At 38.6% G+C, this 24,779-nt stretch overlaps 1 protein-coding gene across 1 annotated transcript; it reads right to left on the bottom strand.

Annotated features, from left to right (window-relative positions):
* Positions 1-1,576: 1,576 nt before the first annotated feature.
* LOC132118321 (XK-related protein 7-like) lies at positions 1,577-24,486 on the bottom strand. Its single transcript, XM_059528100.1, has 3 exons — positions 23,959-24,486; positions 6,528-6,727; positions 1,577-3,178 (listed from the first exon to the last, which is right to left on the bottom strand). The coding sequence occupies exons 1-3, from the start codon at positions 24,474-24,476 to the stop codon at positions 2,211-2,213; spliced, it is 1,686 nt and encodes a 561-aa protein (XP_059384083.1). The 5' UTR covers positions 24,477-24,486; the 3' UTR covers positions 1,577-2,210.
* Positions 24,487-24,779: the final 293 nt, after the last annotated feature.

The raw sequence follows: 24,779 nt of genomic DNA, 5'->3' as shown, positions 1-24,779 counted from the left end.
TTAACAGCTAAAAGCTCCAGACAAATGCATACCGTCTGAATTTAAAGGATTAGTTCAGCCAAAAATTTAAATTCTGTCATTAATTACTCACCCTTGTGTCGTTCCAAACCTGTAAGACCTTCTTTCATCACACAAATTAAAATATTTTTGATGAAATCTGAGCTTTCTGTGTGCATCAATGTTTTAAAATGCTTTATTTGTAAAGTTGTAGTTAAAACGTCTTCTAACAGACTTTAAAATCTAAATGAATCTAATATGAACGTTTTTACCTTCCTCGTTGCTATTGCTATTCAGCTGGTTTCCACTTGAGTGCAGTATACATCAAATAAAAATCATTGGGTGGGCCTTTTAGTGGCTGTAACTTTTTGGAATGAGCGTTCAGATGAAGAAAAAAAAAACACTGCAGTATAACGCTACTATATTACAGTGTTCATTTCATCTAAGATAACAAGCAAAACAAAATACCTACACTCTTTCAGTTGATGCTTTGGTCAGGTACAGTAAACACACAATTTTGCTTTTTTTATTGTCCAAATAAAATACATGGCTGAAGATCGACATCCTTTTTAAAGTCGACAGCAACAGTCTTGCAGGTGAAATAAGGCTTATAACATCTTTTAGTGTGTCTACAGTAAAAATCCAGCATTAACCAAAGTGAAAGAGTATGATCCACATTGATGAAGTACAGTGTACATGGATGGCTGTGCTGAGGTGTCCCAGCTAGCACCAACAAAATAACACAAATGGACATATGTCATGGTTATGCCAAGAAGTGAAATACTGTTACAATGGGTTAATGGATTTAGCAATAACATGATATCCATAAACACTCTCTTTATTCTATAGCCCAGTAGCCAATCAATGCAATATACTATGTTCTTAGTCACTTGTACACAACAGGGTCACTGCTCTGTTTTAGAAAGAAAGTAAGAAAGAAAGACAAGATGGCTGCTGTTTTAATCAGTGAACATATACATTCCCATCAATTGGTAGATGCTATTAGATGATGTGACCAAATGAATCATTACCTTAATTTAAATCTTAAAAAAAAAGAGACAGAAGATACTGTATTTTTTTTTTTTTTTTTTGTAATTTGTACGATTTTGTTCATATCCATCAAAATGTTCACTATCCAAACATTTGTGGGTATTATTGAACCAAATTATGTCAATTACATGAAATGGCATAATTATAATGCTGTTAACTTTTCATGAATCATCCTAAAAAAATAATTATTTTTAAATGTCCCTTCAGCTGTAACACAAATACTTTAAAATGTGAACTTGTTATCTTTGATAGCTTAGACATATTTGAAATATTGTGGTATAACCATACGTTACAGGCATATAATAAACCAGTTTGATCAGGGTTCTTTGTCCTTGTGATTAACATTCATCCAATTCTTTTTATAGGTGCACTCAGCCATTTTTCAGCATCAGACCCATTATTTCCTTCATGCCACAAATGTCCTTTGAGAACATAAAAAAACAAAACAAATCCCACATTTTTCAGTGATATGGAATTTTTTACCTGAAAGTTATGCGGAAATGTCTTGAAAAGAGACCTTGATATAAAGTGTGTTCCTTGCAAAGTCTGATCCCTGTTCTTGAAGGCAACATATTCTGTGCTTAATAAAATGCTTAGATGTTATAGAAGCTCAACCCTTCAATTATCTATCACACAAACTGTTTTCATATATTTGCTAATGTTTAAACAGGGTGAAATACACCTTTCAGATGCTAAATAGCCAAACGTAAGAAAGTCTTAAGGCCTTTAATGAGACAACTTACACATTTTACTTGGACCTACTACAACCTCAATACCCACAGAATTACGACCGAGTGGATTCAGTATTTGTTGTTTACGGCAGCTGCCACGAGAGATTTAAAAACACCTAGGTTGGTCTGAAATGGTGTTTAGGATGTGTTTAAGCACCATTGCTGTTATTGTGCCACACTGATATGTTGTTTTGCTCATTACAGAGTTACCGTGGCATCACTGCTTTCTTTCATTCATTTGGCCAGACCCCTGCTTAACCTCCTAACCCAATAACCTGTAGTAATGTCTAGGGTCACCACAGGGTGGCTCTTTTCTAGACACAGGTGCTTAATGTGCTTTTCCTTTTCACCAAATAAAGCTGGACACAAACTGACTTTTCTGCACACTAACACATCTTTTATTTGGAGAACTAAAACTGTCGAAAAACTGTTTCAGACTGTCGTCTCATATTCCATCACTTCCTTCGGTGTGCCTAGATAGCGGTACTGGATCCTTGGTGTGACTGGAGAAGCGGCTTCCAGCACCAGAATGGTCTTTCTTAGCCTGCGATCAATGAAGTGGGCGTCCCAGGCTGGGTACTGCTTCCTGGGAAGGTCGATCCGAATTACTGGCCCCTCTGTCCTTGGGTTGAGGCGAGGCACAGCGTTGCGCGAGGCCTTCAGGGTCCGCATCTTAAACACTTCACCAACGTCTCCTCCTTGTACTAACTCTCCTCCTTTAGTCCTCTGCAGAGTCCGTGGCAGGCTGCTCACCGCATCCAGAGGAGGAGGAGCGGAGGTGGGTGATGAGACACACTGATCTGAAACAGCACCCACCTGGACGTCGCAACATCCAATATAGGCCCCAGACACAGAACCGTCAGGGTGCAACAGGCAGTAGTAGACAAACATAAAAAATGTGCCTAGGGCGTAGCTACAGGCCACCACACACACCACCACCACGGCGTAAAAGTCTGAAGAGCGCTGGCTCCGGTATATGTACCACATGACAGTGAGGGCCACATTTTCACCCAGGATTATGAGGCTGTAAAGAAGCAGACGGCACCGCGTGGGGCCCTCACGGACGCTGAACCAGCAGAATATGTACACAATGCCCACCATCATGTTGTAGAGGATCTCCTCCCACTTGGACATGCAAAAGTCCGTCTCACCTTGGATGATCCAGAAGGTCATGGCACACCAGTGGGCCACGATGAAAATGCCGAAGTAGAGCTGGAAAATGGAAACGAAGAGGGCGAAGGCCATGGCACGGGCTCCCACTGTGAAGAGGTGCCACAGCATATTCACCACCACTGCTTTGTACAACATTGGGAGCTTGTCGTCACGAGAGTCCCGTAATGCCTTCTGATAAGAGGCCATCATCCAGCCCAGAGACACTAGAGAGGCGGACGCAGACAGACCTGGATCAAATGAAGCACAATGAGAAAGAGTGACAGAGAGAAAATAGGTTGAGTTAGGACATCTAAGAAGCTAACTATAAATAATGAATTATATTAAAATAAGTTCTTAGACTTTTACTGTAAATATATATATATAAAGCTTTTATTTTTTCACTGTATTAAAGCCAAAACTAACTGAAATATTATGACTTATTATATTGACTTTCTGTTCATTTTAAAGTGTATCTTTAATGTTATGGTAACATTAGATAACTTTTAACATAATGGCACTATTCTGAATGGCTATCCATTTGATTAATGAATTTTACATGTAAATGAGATATTTGGGGAGGTAAGCCTCAGTTACTATCGTTTAACACTACATGGTCTATAAAATAGAATAAATATAATACAAAATAAATATTAATAATAAAACCAACAAAAACAAATCATTAAAAATAATATATGATAACAATAATAATAATGTATTTGAAATCCTAATATTATTATTGTTGTTGTTGTTATTTTACAATAAATCTTGAATATTTTTATTGTACTAAAGTAAAATTGAATTAAAATATTATGTGGACAATATTTTGTGGTAACACTTTATTTTAAGGTGTCCTTGTTACATGTACGTACTATTATAATAACAATTAATTATTCATAATTGTGTCCAAGTAACCAAATCCTAACCCTAACCATAAGTACACAGTTAATTCATATTTAACACAGTACTTAAATGTAGTGCACTGTAACAAGGATACCTTGAAATAGTGTGTAACCTATTTTATTTTTATTCTTTAGCCAATTATCATAATAATGTAAGCTAAAGCTATAATGTTTAAAAAAAGAAAAAGAAAAAGAAAGAAAAAAAACAGATTTGGCTTTATTTCCAACTGTTAAAACATAGGCTGCCAAAACGAATAAATAATTGTGATTCATTTTATAGCTATAGGCCCACAATTAGACCATGCCAAAAATTTTGAATTTCTTTCTTTTTTTAATTTCTTTTATGGAATTTTGCAAGACACATTAGAGATAAAATGAATACTTTATCAATAAAATAAGCAAGGTTTATACTTAAGCAAAAAATACTTCAAGTTTATTTCAAATCAAAACCTATACCAATGTGAAACCATTCAGATGAGTCTGTACAGTATATGAAGAATGACAGTACACCTCACCATCCCTCTCAGGAAAAAAATGAAATTCTGTTTGAGTGCTGGTACGCTCTCGAGAAGCTTTCATGAATATTTAATCAGGTTCCTGTCTGGCCATTCATCAGCTCACCCATTTAGTCAAGAGCAGTCAAAACGGAAAATCTCTCCTAATCAGCAAAAACATAATCATTAGCTAGATCTCCAGCCATCTCACATTGCACTGAATATGATTATGAGCGATTATGACAGACCCAGCAAAGCACCTTAACCATAATATCAGTCAGACTGGAAAAGTGCAGGTCAGGACAGACCAAGAGGAAACACTCTTGCACTGATGCCAGAATTCTCCACACTGCTGACTGTGCCCTGCTCATCTCCTGAGAACTGGATATGCTTTGTTGTGGAATCACATTTTGGCTCTCCTCAGGTTCATTTTTATCTTTCTGGAAAAAGAGGCCTTCAGCAGTCTGAATAAATGTAATATGAGTAGGGCTGCCAGAGAGTAAATACTGCAGCTCTCTAAACTCTAGTCCGACTGGCATAAAAAGGAAAAAGGACGTCACATAAAATTAATTTTTTAAAACAAAAATCACATCCTTTAGTTAAGTCACAGTTTGCAGTTTGACATTTGGATTAAATTCCTCAGGGAACATCTAACAGTGGTGACAATTGTTCCCATGGAGCTGAACTAATGCAACAGTGATTTCTCGCAGCTCTATAATCAAAGGCACCTGTCAGGTGGCTTTGTTACTACCACATGTGCTGTTTCCTTCTTACAGAGCCAAAGATAGACTGAAGAAATTAAACTACACAATTAAAGATGATTTTAACATTCCACAATTATGAAGACACTGACATGAACATCTAATTTGGTAATATTCTAAATTATCCTTTGATCACTGTAATTTTCATATTCAATTATATATTTCTTTATGATCAAATTTAGAGTGCACTCATCCAAGAAACAATGAGAAAAAAGCATCTTAACTGCTGTTGGATAGTTCAATCATTAATGAAAGTACTTAAATTTTCATGCACAATGACCTGAAATATGTACGCATGCAACCCGTGTCTTTTATATTCAGTCACACTTATCACATCCTCAGTAATTAACCAGCTAATTTGCTTTTGTATTGAAAATGAGATGCTATGAAATTGCACTTTGATCCTCAATGATGGCCAAATTAATTTCTAAAACAACTCTCTTTGTGTCACATTTAAATTAAATGCAATACAGAAATCCAACTGCAAGAAAGACATTGAATCAAACTCTGTACTCTGTGACCTGATGGATAGCAATATGACTGATGCAGTAGTTTCTCAGTCTCAGACAGTACGCCCACAGTCCACCCACAGAACGTTTTCTGACTGTCTGATGTATAGTGCACTCAAAAATAGGTTGAAATCATCAGTTCTAATCTTATGGCTGGCATTGTGCAAATTCTGGTACAAAGGCACCGGCTGTCTCATCAATATTTTTGAAAAAGTGCTGCTAACAAGACTTTTGAAGAACTATCTAATTTTATAAAATTACATTTATAAAAGTCTGCAAAGTTAGTGGCATCAAAACTTTGAAACATGTTTAATATTTCCAGAGAAAGAAATTATTATTTGTTGTTTTCTGAGGTTACAAAAGTGACAGCAAAACTTTTTATTCTGAAAAAAGGCATCATGGTTTCAACAAAAATATTAAGCAGCACAATTATTTTCAACAATGACAATAATGTTTCTTGAGCAGCAAATCAGCATATTAGAATGATTAGTGAAGGATCATGTGACACCTAAGACTGGAATAATGATACTGCAAATTCAGCTTTGACATCAAAGGAATAAATTCAATTTGAACACATTAAAATATATGTTATTTAAAATTGTTATAAAATTTCATAGTATTAATGTTTTACCTGTATTCACATTTATTATCAAATTGGTGATCGGTGATTATAAGGGTCTTTCAAAAAAATGCAAAACATTAAAATAATAAATTATGTTAGAAAAATGTTACATTCAATAGTTCTAAGACAAAACAAACTGTGACTGGTAGATTTATATTTTTTGTCTTCTATATATTATATCTCTGTCACGTCTGTCTCAAAACTATTGATGAAATATGAATATAATCCATATGATCCAGACAAATAGCACAGGCCCAACTTCTTCTAGCATACTTGGTGAGATGTTTTTAATCATAGGTGTCATCAGCTTACCCTGCAAAGGGAGGACCTGGCCGGTCTGGACCATAATGCTGAGTTGCAGAACGAGCTGAGGTGCGCTCTTCAGGAAGGTCTCAAGCAACCTCAGCATGCTGATGTCAGCGTTCTCAAACATCGTACGCCAGTAGTAGTGTTTGTGCTCGTGGTCCCCACGCCAGCGGCTTTGCACGCCCAGATATAAGGCATGGACATACCTAGGTTAAAATGCATAGGATAAGACCTCCAGGTAATTTTTTAACACATCACCAAAACTTGCAACAGAAAATGCTTAATTACACTAGTGGCCAAGGCTGCATTTATTTGATGAAAAATACAATAAAAACAGTAATATTGTAAAATCTTTTCGCAATTAAAAATCACTGTTAACTATTAGAATATGATTAAAAATGTAATCAATTCCTTTGCTGGCAAAGCTGAATTTTCAGCATCATTACTCCAGTCTTCAGTGTCACATGATCCTTCAGAAATAATTCTAATATGCTAATTTAGTGCTTAAGAAACATTGCATTTTGAAATTGATGTTTTGCTGATTAATATTTTTGTGTAAACCATGGTACACTACCATCACTTCATTACAGTGCACTGCAAGCTTTTTGTAAGACTGCGTAAGAGAAAAAGAAAGAAATATATTAATACAAGGGCATATTAAATTGATCAAAATACATTTATAATGTTACAAAAGATTTATATTTTTTTAAATAAAAGCTGTTCTTTTGAAGTGATTCCTGAAGGATCATGTGACACTGAAGACTGGGTAAGGGCTGCTGAAAATTCAGCTTTGCATCACAGGAATAATTTTAAAACATATAGAAACAAAAAAAAGCAGTTATTTTTAACTGTAGTAATATTTCCCAACATTCCAATTTTCAGAGGTGGAAAGTAACGAATTACATTTACTCGCGTTACTGTAATTAAGTAGCTTTTTTGTGTACTAATACTTTTTAAAGTAATTTTTTTAATCTGTAATTTTACTTTTACTTAAGTATATTTAGTTTGAAGTATTGTACTTCGCTACATTTTAAAACACATTAATTACTGAGTAAAAAAAATAAAAATAAAAAAAATAAATCGCTCCCTGGAAACTACGGCAGTAAATAATGGGCAGGAGGGCAAACTGGCGCTAAATCACAAGAAAGATGCAGACGGACAAAACAGGCGTTAGTGGTGCAGACACCGCTGAAAACGAAACCCCGTCACATTCTGAAGTTGAACTCGAAGGAAATGAAGTGAACCCCTGGCCATATGTATGCTCTATTATGCAGTGTAAGCTGTACTTGCCTAGGAAGACCAAACTAGCAGCTTATAAAATCTCGACAAGACATCAACCCTTCGCAAGAATGTAGAGGTAAGCTAAATAATTGCATCGTTGCATTGGTGGTTAAAATGAAGCTTTGACATTTTAGCAAGAGGTTTTGCACAAATTAGCCAAAAAGACAGTGGTGAGGAGTGTGCTATTTTTGTTTTAATTATGTGCGCGCACATTTATAGTGCGTTCTTTCACTGTGTGATTCAGTCTCCTAAAATGCATTTAGAATGATCACAAAATTGAAGATATAGGGGCAGAAAATTCACATATTTATATAATTTCATATATTAAATCAAAATCACACAAAGAATGCCATCTTTTCCTCCAAAAATCATCATGAATATATACATACATATATATAACAGTTCAGTAAACAAGTTAATTAAGAGACTTGCGTTTTAGACACCATATTGCCTTTTTTTAGCTCTATTTCTACAACAGAAAATAATTCCAAACACAGCCACCAAAGCACAGTTTTGCGTCTCTGAGCAACGTGACAGTGTTTCGTTCCTGAATGAATCAACCATTTAAATGATTTGGTTCAATCGCAATGACTCACTTATTAACAGTGACTTGCTGACACATACTGGCCATTTTAATTTCACATTTAAAGTATCTTTTGATTTTTTTTAATAATTAATTTCTTATCATTTCAAATGAGTATTCAACATTTTATGTCTTGTATATCAAAACATTATTCATGCATTTGTAACTGCAGGTTAAATGCATTCTTGTCCTGCACTAAACAGTGTAATACATCTAAATGCCACTTCCAATGAATCTTCATTTCCTCTGCATTAAAAGAGGAGTTTGTTGATAATGATTTGCCTGGTAACAGCCCAAATGTTTTATTATTATAAATAACTGATTCCTTTAATTAAAAACAACTAGTTTGAGATTAATAGACCTATCCCAGGGGTGTCAAACTCAGTTCCTGGAGGGCCGTAGCCCTGCAGAGTTTAGTTCTAACCCTGCTCCAGCACACATATCATGTAGTTTTCAAATAAACCTAAATGATTAGATTAGCTGGATCAGGTGTGTTTAATTAGGGTTATATCTAAACTGTGCAGGACTGTGGCCCTCCAGGAACTGAGTTTGACACCCTTGGCCTGTCCCATTTTGACTCCCTCCCACTGTTAAAATGTAACTAAGTAATTTTTACTTTGAGTAAATTTTAAATGAGCTACTTTTTACTTTTACTTGAGTAGATTTTTAGACTGGTACTTTTACTTGTACTTAAGTAAAATTTCATTAATGTGTTACGTGCCCCTTTTTAAAAAAAGATCTAGGGGTGAAAGGGGTGTAACAAATAAACGGTGGGGAGAGACTGAGAGAACTGCCGTCTCCAAGTCCCAGGGCTGATACACAAGAAAGCTCAGTAACACCAGTTTGAGCAAACAAACAGAGGTATTTATTAAACAGAATATGAAAAAAAAAATACTTAAGGCTTCAGGAGGGGAAAGGTCAAAACAACAAACAAAAAAAGAAATATTCCTCTGGCTAAGTTTTTATGAAGTAACTTACCTATCAAAAGAAAATAAAAATAAATTACAGAGATGCTTCCCTAACTTCCTCTCCAACTTAAAAACAGGAGAAAAAAAGGGTAATTTCTAAAATAAATGACATCCACCTCCCTACAAGAAAAAAGATATTCCACATCCACTTAAACAGTTACCAAAAAGAAATAAAATAAAACTGAAACACTCTGCTACTCCAAATAACTTCACATTAACACTATAGGTGAAGCAATCAACAAACACGGAGATAGATCTCAATAACTTCAAGCTAACACTATAGGTGAAGCAATCAACAAACACGGAGATAGATCTCAATAACTTCAAGTTAAATCTATAGGTGAAGCAATCAACAAACACAGAGACAAGAGTTTAAACCAGAGCTTAAACTGCAACGCTGGGACTGGAAGATGGCAGTTGCAAGGATGGAACACCTCAGCCTCTCTCTCTGGGCTGCAGCTCTGCCGGTTCCTTTATACTCCAGCTAAAGAGCTCAAAACAGGAATCAGGTGACACTCATTAGCCTGCCAAGCAGAGAGAGCAGGAGGAGTAAAAAGAGACAAGATCAGTCTACCACACACACACACACACACACACAATTGTTAATTAAATCAGATGACAGATTAACTTATGTCCCTATGGACGTAACACCCCCACCACTAAATATTTTTTTTTTTTTTCCTCTTTTCTCCTTTGACTTGAAAAAAAAAAAAAAAAAAAACTTGTATAACACTTAAAATTTCAGTACCACCGGTCCTAGACAGCGCATCGGCCATTACATTTTCAGCCCCCTTCATATGACGAATGTCAAGATTATACTCCTGACCAACTAATGCCCATCGCATCAAGCGTTGATTCGAGTTAGACATCTGGGCTAGGAAAGTTAAGGGGTTGTGATCGGTGTACACAAGAAGAGGGTTTGCACTACCTCCTACGTAAACATCAAAGTGTTGAAGCACAAGTAAGAGAGCAAGAGCTTCTTTCTCGATGGTGCTATATTGCTTCTGATATGACACAAACTTCTTTGAGAAATAGGACACCGGATGATCGATACCACGTTCATCTTCCTGTAATAACACTGCACCTGCCCCTGTGGCACTGGCATCCACTTGCAATTTGAATGACTTTTCAAAGTTGGGGGCTAGAAGCACAGGTGCGTTACACAACAGGTCTTTCACTGCATTAAAAGCTAGGGAACATTCACAACCCCAGATGAACTTTCGGCTATTACTCAAGAGGTCAGTGAGTGGAGAAACTAATGCAGAGAAGTTTCTGCAAAACCCTCGATAGTAACCAGCCATTCCGAGAAATCTGCGCAACTCACGCTTATTGCTGGGGGTAGGGAACTGTAAAATAGCCTCCACTTTGGCAACCACAGGTCTCACACATCCCTGACCCACTTGTTTTCCCAGATAAGTGACTGCTGCTTTTCCGAATTCACATTTGGCAGCATTTAAAGTTAGTGACGCCATAGCCAACTTATCAAACACACTCTCAAGTGTTTTAACATGCTCTTCCCATGTGCTTGAATAGACAACAACATCGATGTAGACCTCACAATGTGTGACATCGGCCAAGACCCTCTGCATCAGGCGTTGAAATGTAGCGGGGGCATTTCGCATCCCAAACACTAAAACGTTGTACTGCATGAAATGATCTGGTGTCACAAAGGCGGAAATTTCAGAGGCACGGGGAGTTAGGGGAACTTGCCAGTAGCCCTTAAGGAGGTCTAATTTTGATAAAGTTAGCGGAGCCCACCCGGTCTACACAATCCTCCATTCGCGGCAACGGGAACGAGTCTGCCTTAGTGATTTTGTTCACCTTGCGATAGTCTGTGCAGAACCGAAAAGAGGAGTCTGGCTTTGGCACCAGTAAACAGGGGGAACTCCACGGGCTCTGACTGGGCACTGCAATATCATAACGCATCATGTACTCCACCTCCTCCATTATTGCACGTTTCTTTGGGTTCACTCTGTAGGCATGCTGTTTTACTGGCAAAGAATCACCCACATCAATATCATGGGTCAGCATTGAAGTTCTGCCTGGTACATCAGCAAACAGTGAAGGGTACTTGGCTATCAGCTGCAGCAGTTCTTTACGTTGACAGACTGTAAGATAGGGAAGAGTATCAGGCAAGTTTTTCAGAATCACTGAATTTTTAAGTTTTCCACATGAGCTGACAGGAACTTTATCTACCAAGCCATCTTCGGCAAGACAATAACTGGCAGTTGAGATCGCAGCTACCGGGGTAACATTTGGATTAGCCTTGCAATTTTCCTCACTACGTTTCAGATATCTTTTCAACATATTTATGTGACAGACACGTTTACGTCTTTTCCGGTCTGGGGTGGCAACCACATAATCAGAGTCACTCAGTTTTCTTTCAATAGTATATGGGCCTGAAAACTTTGCCGCAAACACAGAATCTGGAACGGGTAAAAGGACTAGGACAAGATCACCAGGATTGAACTTGCGGGTAACACTTTTCTTGTCGAAGCGTGACTTCATTTTTACTTGGGTATCACTTAAATGCCTTTTGGCAATGGCCCAGGCACAATGCAGGCGTTCTTTGAAAGAACTGACATATTCTGACACTGACACAGGCGAATGATTCTCAGAAAGCAGCTGTTCACTCAGCATTTTCATCGGGCCGCGAACTGTGTGGCCAAACACAAGGTCTGCAGGACTAAATCCAGTTGACTCCTGCACAGACTCACGAGTGGCAAACAGAAGAAAAGGAAGCCCCTCATCCCATTCTCTCCCAGTTTCAACACAGTATGCACGGATCATGGCTTTTAAGGTCTGATGATACCGCTCCAGGGCCCCCTGCGACTCAGGATGATATGCAGTTGACATGCGGTGCGACACTCCCATTTCAACTAACATTTGCTTGAATTTCTTTGAGGTAAAGTTTGATCCTTGATCTGTTTGGATCTCTTTGGGTAACCCAAACGTAGTACAAAACTTCACCAGGGCCTTAATCACAGCAGGGGATTTAGTTGTACGCAAGGGAACAGCTTCAGGGAACCTGGTTGCGGTGCACATGATGGTCAACACATACTGGTAACCACTTTTGGTTTTAGGCAGTGGACCTACGCAATCTAGGATCAACCTTTCAAATGGTTCAGCCATCACTGGCACTGGATGCAGAGGAGCAACGGGGACCTTCTGGTTTGGTTTGCCAGTCCTCTGACATATCTCACAAGTTCTGCAAAACTCAGCTATTGAGGACTTGCACTTTGGCCAAAAGAAGTACTTGGTTACACGGTGAAAGGTTTTATTGACACCTAAATGCCCTGCAAGTACATTATCGTGAGCAAGCTTCAGCACCTGTGGACGATAAGCAGCAGGGAGGACGACTTGGTGGACTTCATGGCAGTCAGAATCACTATCCTCTGGCTTCCACTTCCTCATTAACACCCCGTTATCACAGTAGTAGGCAATTCTAGCTTCGGGCACTTTCTTACAGGCAAGGGCAGCATCAAAACATGCAGTAATAGATGGGTCTGCCTTCTGTGCAGCAATTAGCTGAGCTCGGTCAACGCCAATAGTCTCATGTGGGCTATTTACATCAACACCTTCCCCAAACTTAGGTTCTATCATTAACTCACATTTGAGAGGTTCAAAGGGCACTTGTAAGAATGAGTCAGTAAGATTTACAACGTCTTCAAATTTTTTTGACTGTGCTCGGGTCACTGCACACACAGAAAATGTAGACGGAAACTGTTGGGAAAGACTAGAAGTATCATCAGCTTTACCGTCGTTCCCTACTATAGGTCTGGGAAAAACTTGACCACCTGCCAGGTCATTTCCTAGTAGGAGACCCACCCCTTCAAATGGCAACTGCTCCCGCACCCCGAGATGAACTAATCCAGGTCACAAGATCAGATTTTAAGTGTACTCGATGTAGAGGAACACTATCACACCCCATTTCAATACCACGAATTAACACATCCGTGCCAGTGTACGAGCTTTGTGAGAAGGGCAGTAAATCTTTTAAGACAAAGGACTGTGCCGAGCCAGTGTCACGCAAAATCACAACAGACTGCTGCGCATTATCAGACAAGGAAATAGTGCCAGAAAGAAGAAAAGGTTTCATAGACTCATCCTTAATTACAGACATGGTTTGCACTAACGCCACCTTTTTGGTTTTAGCCTCGGAATTTTTCTTTTTCCAAGCCTGACAATCAGCAATTAAATGACCTCCGTCAAGGCAATAAAAACAGGAACGTTTGTCTCTTCCACCTGAAGAGGCGGACTTGTCCCTATTTCCGTTACTTTTTGCCGTATAGGGAGCTACACGTGAAAAATCTCGCATAGTGTTTTTATTAGCAAACGGCATGTTTGAGGATCGAGCAGACGGAAACACATTGCGGTGCGTCAAAACAAACTCATCTGCCAACACAGCAGCACTCAACAACGAATTCACTTTTTGTTCATTCAAATGAACGACGACACCTTCGGGAAGACAGGTTTTAAAGTCCTCCAGTAAGATCAATTCTTGTAATTGCTCAAAAGTAGTGGCCTTACTGGAGAGGCACCATTTTTCAAACATTACTCTTTTCTCTCTCGCAAATTCCACATGCGTCTGTCTCTCTGACTTTGCATGCACTCGAAACTTTTGACGATACGCTTCAGGAACTAGTTCATAGCCTCTGAGAACAGCGGTTTTAAGGATATCATAATCGAGAGACTGCTCAATTGGCAACGACGCGCAAATCTCTTGAGCTTTACCCGTTAAGCTACATTGCAACAATAATGCCCACATATCACTCGGCCATTTCAGTTTACCTGCGACGCGCTCAAAAGCGACAAAGTAGGCATCAACCTCCGACTCGCGGAAGGGAGGCACAAGCTTGATGTATTTGCTGACATCAAACTCTTGAGCACCCCTTATGTGTGAGAATACGGCTGTAGGAGGAGAAGAAACAGAGGGAGTTCTTGAGCGCGGAGCGGGAATAGGTTTCCTGCTCACCTCCGCCGACCGTAGTGCTATAGTACGGAGTTTAACCTCTCTCGGTTTCTGCCTCTACCACTCTGAGTTTTAACCGTAAATTCTCATTCTCTTGCTTTTTAACTTCAAGGTCTAATTCCTTTAGACGAATGGATATGGCCGGATCAAAGTTCGCACTTTCAATACCAGAAGCAAGCTCTTCAGTCACTGCATTTGTTGCAACCGCAGGTTGTTCGTCAACTTCTGGTAAAATACCAATGCCTATCAGCTGCTCAAACAAATAATTCTTAATCACTTGCTTTTTCTCTTCTTTTACTATTTCTATATTAAAGAATTCTGCAATCAAAATCAGATCTTTTTTTCTACACTTTTGAAAGACCTCTGTGGAGGGAGACAGAGTAAACGCCAACAAATCAAACTCCATTTCCACCACCACAGAGACTCTCTTCCTCCCCCCCCCCCCCCACTCTAAAGCAAAGACAGCGAGAACTGGACGTTAAGAGAGAAAAGAGCAATGTACTCACCAAATCAACGCAGCCGTAAGAATATAGAAAGAGAGAAAAAAAAAAACGGGCGGACGAGCCCCCACTTGTTACGTGCCCCCTTTTTAAAAAAAAAGATCTAGGGGTGAAAGGGGTGTAACAAATAAACGGTGGGGAGAGACTGAGAGAACTGCCGTCTCCAAGTCCCATGGCTGATTCACAAGAAAGCTCAGTAACACCAGTTTGAGCAAACAAACAGAGGTATTTATTAAACAGAATATGAAAAAAAAAAATACTTAAGGCTTCAGGAGGGGAAAGGTCAAAACAACAAACAAAAAAAGAAATATTCCTCTGGCTAAGTTTTTATGAAGTAACTTACCTATCAAAAGAAAATAAAAATAAATTACAGAGATGCTTCCCTGACTTCCTCTCTAACTTAAACACAGGAGAAAAAAGGGTAATTTCTAAAATAAATGACATCCACCTCCCTACAAGAAAAAAGATATTCCACATCCACTTAAACAGTTACCAAAAAGAAATAAAATAAAACTGAAACACTCTGCTACTCCAAATAACTTCACATTAACACTATAGGTGAAGCAATCAACAAACACGGAGATAGTTCTCAATAACTTCAAGCTAACACTATAGGTGAAGCAATCAACAAACACGGAGATAGTTCTCAATAACTTCAAGTTAAATCTATAGGTGAAGCAATCAACAAACACAGAGACAAGAGTTTAAACCAGAGCTTAAACTGCAACGCTGGGACTGGAAGATGGCAGTTGCAAGGATGGAACACCTCAGCCTCTCTCTCTGGGCTGTAGCTCTGCCGGTTCCTTTATACTCCAGCTAACGAGCTCAAAACAGGAATCAGGTGACACTCATTAGCCTGCCAAGCAGAGAGAGCAGGAGGAGTAAAAAGAGACAAGATCAGTCTACCACACACACACAGAGTAAACACAATTGTTAATTAAATCATATGACAGAATAACTTATGTCCCTATGGACGTAACAAATGTAATGGTACTTTTACTTGAGTAGAATATTTTTGTACTCTTTCCACCTCTGCCAATTTTTACCGTATTCTTGTTCAAATAAATGGTGCCTTGGTGAGCATAAGAGACTTATTCCTCGGAATTCCATATAATCTTGATGCCAGTCTGAAGGCTTGGAAAAGACAGAGAGTCTGCTTATAATCTCACTGTGACCAGCTGAAAAAGGCAGTACACTTGTCTGGGCAGACGGCCAGCGCACCATCGAGTGCTCCAGCATGTGATGTTCTACCCTCAGCACCACAGTCATGCTGTTGCAGATGTCTTGTGAGAAACACCAAAGTCGCACTTGAGATTACACAGATGTCAGAGAGCATGTTTTCTCAGGAGGGATCACTGTCTCTTACTTTCGTTATTTCAAATTTCCTGATTTACGACCCAAGGACTGCACTGTTTATCCTGTGAGATGGATTTAATTGCCAGAAGAAAGTAGAGAGTGCATGGCTTTTGGAAGATATGAAGCAAAATCTGCAGCTGTGCATTCGAAAAATATTTATGTGAGGCCCTTGAAATATCTGACTTTCACTGACTTTTTTCTTTGTTTCTTTTGACAGGAAGTGCCATGATTTTTCAGTCTATCTCAAGGGTAGCGAAAGAAATAGAAGTGCTCATCGAATGTCAGGAGATTGGCGGAATGAATCATCCTGCCTCGATGAAGTCTATAAAATTGCTCCACATCCTTCTCACAACTTGCTGTGTGAGACAAAACAAAAAAGCCTCTGAAAGAAAAATCAAGTAATAGAGAGCCTGCGAGAATGGCTGTCAGCAAGCGTGCCTCAAATTTGACAAGGGACACAAGAGTCTTTCTTTCTCTAAATAAAGAGTGTGTTTTCAATGAGAGAGAAAATCTCTCTTTCAGCCCTTTGGGCACATTGATGATATCAGACAAAATCAAACCTTGAACCTTGACCATGCAACTCTTTTTTTCTTCTTCAAGAAAATAGTAAAATGTGAACAAATAGGCAGCGCTACAGCTGAGAAACCATCTCTCAATCAGCCACGATTGGCAGGCAATGCATCAGTCTCCATGGGGATGACTGGCAAACATTGCAAATGACAAGCTTGGCCCATTACTTAGTTTAATATAACCCAATTGGAGACAATCATCTGCCAGGCCTGTGTTTTGCAAAGACTCAGGGCTCCTCTGAAAATGACTTTTTTATTATGAAGACAGGTCAGAACAGGTTCACCCCACTGATTATGTTGCTGTTCACCTACCATTAAACTCTGTTAGAATTCAGCAATATTCAGAACGGCCAATTGACCCATTTGGTTATTCAGATGGCACGGCAGGCCAAATAGCTCTCAGCTATTAACTGGCAGGGTTCCTGTCAGCTAAATACAATTCCCCCTCCCTGCTAAATTACAACACTGATCACACCCTTGAGAATGACAGCAGAACGAAAGAAAGAAAGAAAGAAAGAAAGAAAGAAAGAAAGAAAGAAAGAAAGAAAGAAAGACTTTAAATCAACGTTGAATGTTCTAGATCAGATTTCCAGTTGGCTGGACTCAGGCTGTCATTTATTTTATTGAACAGTTAAGTCCTGCTGAGGTGGTTATGAGACACTGGATCATGTCATCATGTAACAGAATTAGGAAAATGGAAGTTCCTTCTATTTCCTGTAGCCATATAAAGTACATTTCTTTGTTCTTTGCTGTCCTTCTCAAGAGTGTGATCAGAGAATTTTGTTGTAATCTTTCTATCTTTGACTCTCTATAGGTTCTTTAACAAAATTTAAAAAGCTATTTCACAATATTGAGAATAAATCAATGTAGTACCATCTACCAGCTAGGTAGAAAGCATAAGACAATTTTCCTGAATCAGTACAATCAATTTAGGATGGAATAATCTGTATCTATCTTTATACTGCTTTATATTTTCATTTAATACATTCACTGAAAACATAATATTTAGAATATGCACAACATGTGACAGACTTGTGCTGACAAATGGATGAGGGTTCCTTCATTTCCAGATTATTGTCTATTTCAGTAAAAAAAAAAAAAAAGTTGAGTACGAGACATAGGAATAAATGTGATGAATTAATTAGAGCTTGATATTTTGCCTCTTATGCTCAATTGACAGAACTTAGGAATGTTTTTTTTTCTTGAATTAGCATCAAGCACATAAAAAAATACTTTATACATAAGCATATTTCGATTTCTGTCTTTTAAATGTATTTAATACATCCCATCAGTGCTCAACCAGACATACTGTCAAACAAACACAAAACTAAATCAAACTAAAACACACACTGCCTACAGCTTCCCTCTGTTTATCATACACACAGTAACCACAGCTTAAGTTTTATTAGGTTCCTTTTCTTGTCACAGTTAATCCCAGTGCACCATCTCTCAGGAATATGTCTCAAACAGGAATTAAGCTGTTTGGCCAGCAGCAACAGACATCCCCTATCACTCATCTAGAATGTGTCCTCACTTTCCCTCAGTGGAGTTTAACGTTGGTATCCAGAGGGGAGAATTAATCACATAGTGGTTACAAATTATCTCATTGTCATAGATGAGGTGTTTTTTCGCTTTCACTCCTGCTCACTCACACTTTAGGTCTGAATCTTCTGCATTTATAAATCTTTTAAAAAAAAAAAAAAAAACATACACCAACATGGATTTAAACACACTTTTGGCATGCTCAAAAGGGCACCGCACCTGAAACAAACAAATGACTCTTATGAACCGATCATTTTTAGTGAATCAAAAACCAACAGCGAAACTAGTGTAGTTCACAAACAAATTATTTATTGTTTTATGAATCATTCAGAAATCATTCACTTTAATGAACATGCTAAATCCATTATGTCAAGATTATCATTGCTTTCAGTGATGTATTGTTAAAAAAATGTACATTTTATGTATATTAAAATGAATATGGAAACCAATTAAAACTGTTGCCTTCATTTTTTTTTTACATCCTACAAACACTTTTTGCAGTGCATGTAGTGATGACTTTCTGTGTGAAGGTGTCTTTTCACCTTCAAGGGTGGTGACTGATCCTGATTGATCCTGCTCATCTGATGCTGCAGTGAACATGGAATCAAAAACTGTCTTTGAACATGTGCAGTGAACCAGGTCAGAATACCCAGAGGAGACTCTTGAATAGTGCACACTCAAAATGCTCAGTGAAGTTTTTGGTTAAACAAAAATGTAAGAAAGAGAATATTTTATTGGGCATAAGTTAGTTGTATCATTATTTTATGTCTGATGTAAAGCCATGAGGGGAAATTGGTTTATGATGGTTAATTTTCATATCAAACCACCCTGTTTTCCCATATTCTCCCTCTCAATCATTCTCTCAAGCATGCATCTCAAACTTAAAAATGGGCATTTATTTTCACATCTACTCTCCACCTATCATTCGTCACCTGTCCTTCTTTGCAGCAGCTCAGCGTTCTCTCAATCTCTGGCTGTCTGCTGCAGGTAAAGGACATATAAACACTACAGTTATAATCCCTGTAATGCAGAGATGTGACAAGCTCAGTGGTGGTGGCAGCTTTAATGGTATTACTGCTAATTCCAATCAAACAAAGACAGAGAGCCTGGGAAGCTTTGCTTGGAATCTTTTAAGCAAAGACTCAGTCAGAGAGTAGGCTACTAGTGAGAGGTGAAGAACAGAAAGAAATCCATTGCAGGTCAAACAGAGGTAACATGGCAATGGCAAAATGTGCTTCCTAAAAGCTATTCTTAGCTATACTAATAGAAAGAGCAAAAAAGAGAGCAGAGGATATTTCATTAGACATTGGCCTGCAGTGTGAAATGATGTTTTCGTTAGTGGCCCTGGAAATATTTTGAGTTAATTATATATTTATGGGAAGTTGGGAACTTAGCTCAGAAGGGCTTAGGCTAAAAGTCTCAAGGCTAATTTGTGAATAAAATGGGATAATGGTTTGATTTATTCAAATGAGAAGAAAACGATTTCCCAATTGTGCCTTATTTGCAGGCTGGCTGGTTTGTTTTGAATAGCAGATATCCTCATTCTCTTTCTGAAAAGAATCTGCCGTCTTCACTGAAAAAAATTATCATCATATCATATACACACAGAAAATCAAAGGTCATCATGACAACATGTCAAAAAAACCCAAACTTTTGGTTTACCTTGAAAAATTATAACAAAATATATTACTAGTGCACTATAGAATGTACTTCTTAAAACAATACCACTACTACTAATACAATTTATTTAAACACACAGAAATGCAAAGGTCTTCATTATAGCCCATCAATAAAAGTTTGGTCTAACTTGAAGAAATTATGAGAAATATATTACTGTTGCACAGTAAAATGTACTTCTTAACAATAATAAGAAGAAGAATATTACAACATTGTTGGCCATATTTTAATTTAAACCATAAATATGCCAAATGAAATAAAATTAACAAGGAATGTAATATTTTTTCAATTGCTTATAATAATTGCATACATTTTTGTAAAGATTACTGTTAGTAAATGTAATGTTTTAATAATGTTAAATATTCTGTGTGTGCTCCTGACAGCATAATAAACCTATATAATGGTCCAGTTAAAGACAAAAAAATAGAGTGACAACGATTTTAAGCCATACCACCAATAATAGGGAAAAATAGGGGAGGGATCTTCTAATAAAAAGATCAGGAGCAGAGGTCTGATGAAAAGCTGAGTAACAGATAGAGAATGATGACACAGATGGCATGAGAAGCACAGCACACGTGTTGTGACAGCAGCATAAATGAAGATTGATCGAAATAACCAGCAGCTTTGTGATATCAATGGCAGAAAACATCACTGACCCTGTGTTACCCTGCAGGTCAGCCAGCAGCAGGGTCCAGTCACACAGAAGCTTGACCTGTCACTGCTGATCAAAGCAGGAAGTGAAAGACAAGCACATCACTGCCTCAGTGTTTACAACGACAATTACATGGCACTCTTTCCCTTCACATGCCTCTAATATGTGTGGGTGTGTTCCTATTGATTTATATGGGAGTGGATTAAACTTTTGGCTGTGATTGTGGGTTGCAAATTTTTTTCTCAGCATTATTATGGAAATTGCATTGTGAGTTGCATCGCGCTGTCTGTCAGCAATCAAGATGCCTAGCACTTGATAGACACTTGCACATTCTGCTCATGGCAACCACACTGAGCGAAAAGAGTGTGAGAAAGCAAAATCTAATCTCACTGTTTCTTCGGCTCAGTTCAGAAAGGAGTCTTATCTTGTAAAAAAAATAACCATCTTTATGACTTTATGTCAACTTTCAGGTAAAATCTGGTGCATATAAACAGCTCAGGCCCCATTAAAGGAGTAGTTCACCCAAAAATGAAAATGCATCACTCACCCTCAGGCCATCCAAAATGTAAATGACTCCAGTCCAACAATTAACATCTTGTTAAGTGAAAAGCTGCCATTATTAATGTGTTATAACTAGGGATGTCCAGATCCGATCACGTGATCGGAAATCGGCCCGATCGCGTGGTTTCAGACTCGATCGGAATCGGACGTTACCTCCCGATCAGGACTCGGATATATATATATATATATATATATTCTCATTAATTTTTAACACATCTTTTGTTATGCGGTGGCACAGAGTTAGACCCTTTTGACTCCACACAGAAACAGCGACGCGTGCGGCATGACATCACTTTGTTTTCAAGAGCTGGTGTGAATAAATATAGATTCAAACTCAAAGAGACATGATAGTTTGCACATGACCTGATATTTCATTCGGACTCAGGATACAGCGAGATGAACATCACAGAGCGCTAAACTCTCATGCAATGTGTGTTTCATTCATACTCGAAGCCGGAGCGCGCTTTCGCGCTGATATCAGGATATTCCTAATGTGGACAAAAGCGTCCAGCTATGCTGTGGTGCGCACAGGAAAACAGAAACTTATGCAAACACGAAGACGTTAATATACGATCACGACAATAAATTGTTCTTCAAGTCATCTCCAGCAGGTGATAAATAAAGTATGAACAATGCAGTGCTGATTGACATAGTATTTATTACAGTATAGAAACTATTCTGCATTATTATGTGATAAACAGTGTTTGTAGTATATAAACAAATCATTATTATTTGTTATTGTCCAGCATTTATAGATTTCTAAGCCAATTAAAAGCTAGAAATTAGAGAAAAAATAAAGTTGCCTATACTACCAGTCAGAAGTTTTTGAACAGTAAGCTTGTTAAGGTTTTTTTTTTTTTTTTAAGAAGTCCCTTCTATTCACCAAGCCTACATTTATTTGATCCAAAGTACAGCAAAACACTAAGATTTTGAAATATTTTTACTAGCTTATTTAAAATAGCTGTTTTATATTTGAATATATTTCAAAATGTAATTTATTGAACATCCTGGATCTGTTTTTTCGCTCTTCTTTATTCTTTTTTTATGTATTATAGAAGTATCGGATCGGGACTCGGTATCGGCAGATACTCAAAATCAAATGACTCGGACTCGGACTCGAGGACAAAAAAACCTGATCGGGACATCCCTAGTTATAACTATAAACCATCATGCAAGTTTATAATCCCTATAACACCTCCTCCAGTGAAAAGGTTATTTTCTGTTGTTGTCTCACATTAAAATCCACTGACATATCTTAGAACAGTTTTTTTTTATTTTGTTTTGTTTTTTATCTTTGAATATTTATTTTCGTAATGAAGTGACATACAGCCAAGCACGGTGATCCATACTCAGAATTCGTGCTCTGGATTTAACTCATCCAAAGCGCAAACACACAGCAGTGAACACACACCCAGAGCAGTGGGCAGCCATTTATGCTGCAGTGCCTGGGGAGCAGTTGGGGGTTCGGTGCCTTGCTCATAGGCACCTCAGTCGTGGTATTGCTAGCCCGAGACTTGAACCCACAACCTCAGGGTTAGGAATCAAACTCTTTAACCATTAGGCCACGTCTTCCCCTATAATTCAGATTCTGATTCAGACAAGATAACTTTTCACTTGAGAAAGCAATATTATGGATATAATGCCTAATATTTTAACCGGAAGCAAAGGTTTGAAGTTAAAAACTCTTGATGATGGATTTGTTTCGTACACACACATGCAGATTTTCACTTCATTAATTTAATTAATTACATAAATTTATGGACGGACTCATGTGGTTTATTTGTAGAATACTGTAATGATTTTATCAGTTGTTTGAACTCTCATTCTGACTGCACCCATTCACTGCAGAGGATCCATTGGTGAGCAAGTGATGTGATGCTAAATTTCTCCAAATCTGTTCCAATGAAGAAACAAACTGATTTACATCTTGGATGAACATGTGTCAGTTTTCCACATATTTCCATTCATGGGTAAACTATTCCTTGACACAGAAAAATAAATGACAGAAATAAATGGAACACAATTCTAATTCATCACAGCTATGTTTGAAATGAAACCAATGGCATTAGTAAGTAATATTACAAAAATCTTTTGCACTGCTCTAAAGACAAAGGGATTTTCAGAGTGTGCATAAGGCGATTTCTGGTGGACAGATTGAATGAGTGAATGAGTGGAGGAGTCTCCCCAGGAGATTACTGACCCAGAAGCTCATGAGAGGTGGAGGAGGAAGAGGAGGAGGAGCCTAGAACCAAATGGATTGTAGATAATGATGAACTGGCATGGGACGACAGGAAATACAAGGAGGATCCCGTTTCCTCACTATGACTGCAGGACAGTCGATGCAAACTAACAGTGGTGAAGTTGAGTACTGTGATATCTTGCATAATTTCTGTTGTAATTTTCCCATCATAGACACCACTACTTACTGAATGTATGTTCCAGTGACTGTTTCTTAAATTACCATCCTATATATGGCCTGCTGAAATATGTGCTTTCAAATATGAAAGCCTATTAAATACAATCAATCTGTGCCAAATTACATAAATATTAACTACAATAAAAGTTGTTCCTATAGTATTTTCTTAACATAAACCTCGCTATTTTAGTAGTTTAATCATATGGCCCTGAATACCCATAGACGTGGGTGTGGATTAGTTGCACGCCAAGGGAAGGCATATGATGACAGAACAATATGAATAAACTACTGAGGTGACACCTCAAAGAAATTCACTATAGATTTGTATCTCATTATACTGAGTTGTATGTGCTCACATACCTCCAGACCTGTGCCAGCTGAAGAACGTGCACGACGCTTTGGAAGAGCCACACGCAGGCTCTGCAGCAGCTCTCAGCGTTGCTCCGGGATCCGGTGACCGCGGCGGAGCGGCCATCGCCCCGATGATCGCTGTCCTTGGTGCTGAAGTGGCTCTCCGCATTGGACGCCGCTACCATAGCAGCCGCAGCCGTGCCGCTCCCGTTAGCGTCGGAGTAATCGTACGCGAACCATCGGAAGCTGAGCACCTGCACCACCACGGACGGAATTATGATAAAAACGAGTGTCAGAGCGAACCACCAGTAGTCCCGCCTGAGATAGTAGTCGGCAGCCAGCCACAGGTCTGAAGCCCCGTCCGAGAAAAAGACCAGGAGGGCGCAGAGGGTCCAGCCGCAGTCCAGGAGCGAATACTCCTTCCCGACGGGACACCACTGGGGAGAGCGCTTCTCCAGCCCAGGGAGGCACTTCGGTGGAATGTCATTCTGCAAAGAGACGGCTGTACCGTCTGATTTCGCGGCCATGTTTGTTGTTAAAAAGAGAGTAGATGGAAAAGAGAGACGGGAGGGTGGGAGAGAGGGGGTCGATTGTCTGTGTGGGAGGGAGAAAAGAGGGCTGGGACAAAAAACGCTTTTCCTTATCCCTGCTTGAACATCTAGCGCCTGCATTTTCCACCTGAAAGCAATTTATCACGGCAGTCGCCGACAGTGAGCGTGCAAGCATCCGTGTAGTTTTTATTCAAAAGCCTATAAAAAGTGATATTGAATGAGCTGAATAATACAGCGATAGATAGCGATATTCAGTCTCATGGCCTGAGAGGAAAGGTA

The sequence above is a fragment of the Carassius carassius genome, chromosome 37 (genome assembly GCF_963082965.1).
Source record: "Carassius carassius chromosome 37, fCarCar2.1, whole genome shotgun sequence".
Lineage (NCBI taxonomy): Eukaryota > Metazoa > Chordata > Actinopteri > Cypriniformes > Cyprinidae > Carassius > Carassius carassius.
Note: the sequence above shows the minus strand (reverse complement) of the source record. Positions and strands in the feature narration are given on the sequence as shown.

What these genes read in the sequence shown, in the direction of transcription:
- LOC132118321 (XM_059528100.1), bottom strand. Translation starts at nt 24,476, where the DNA reads ATGGCCGCGAAATCAGACGGTACAGCCGTCTCTTTGCAGAATGACATT. An exon ending in CAGCTGGCACAGGTCTGGAG is followed by an intron (nt 6,728 to 23,958) that starts GTATGTGAGCAC and finishes ATTTTAACCTAG; the next exon opens with GTATGTCCATGCCTTATATC. An exon ending in CCAGGTCCTCCCTTTGCAGG is followed by an intron (nt 3,179 to 6,527) that starts GTAAGCTGATGA and finishes CATTTGATCCAG; the next exon opens with GTCTGTCTGCGTCCGCCTCT.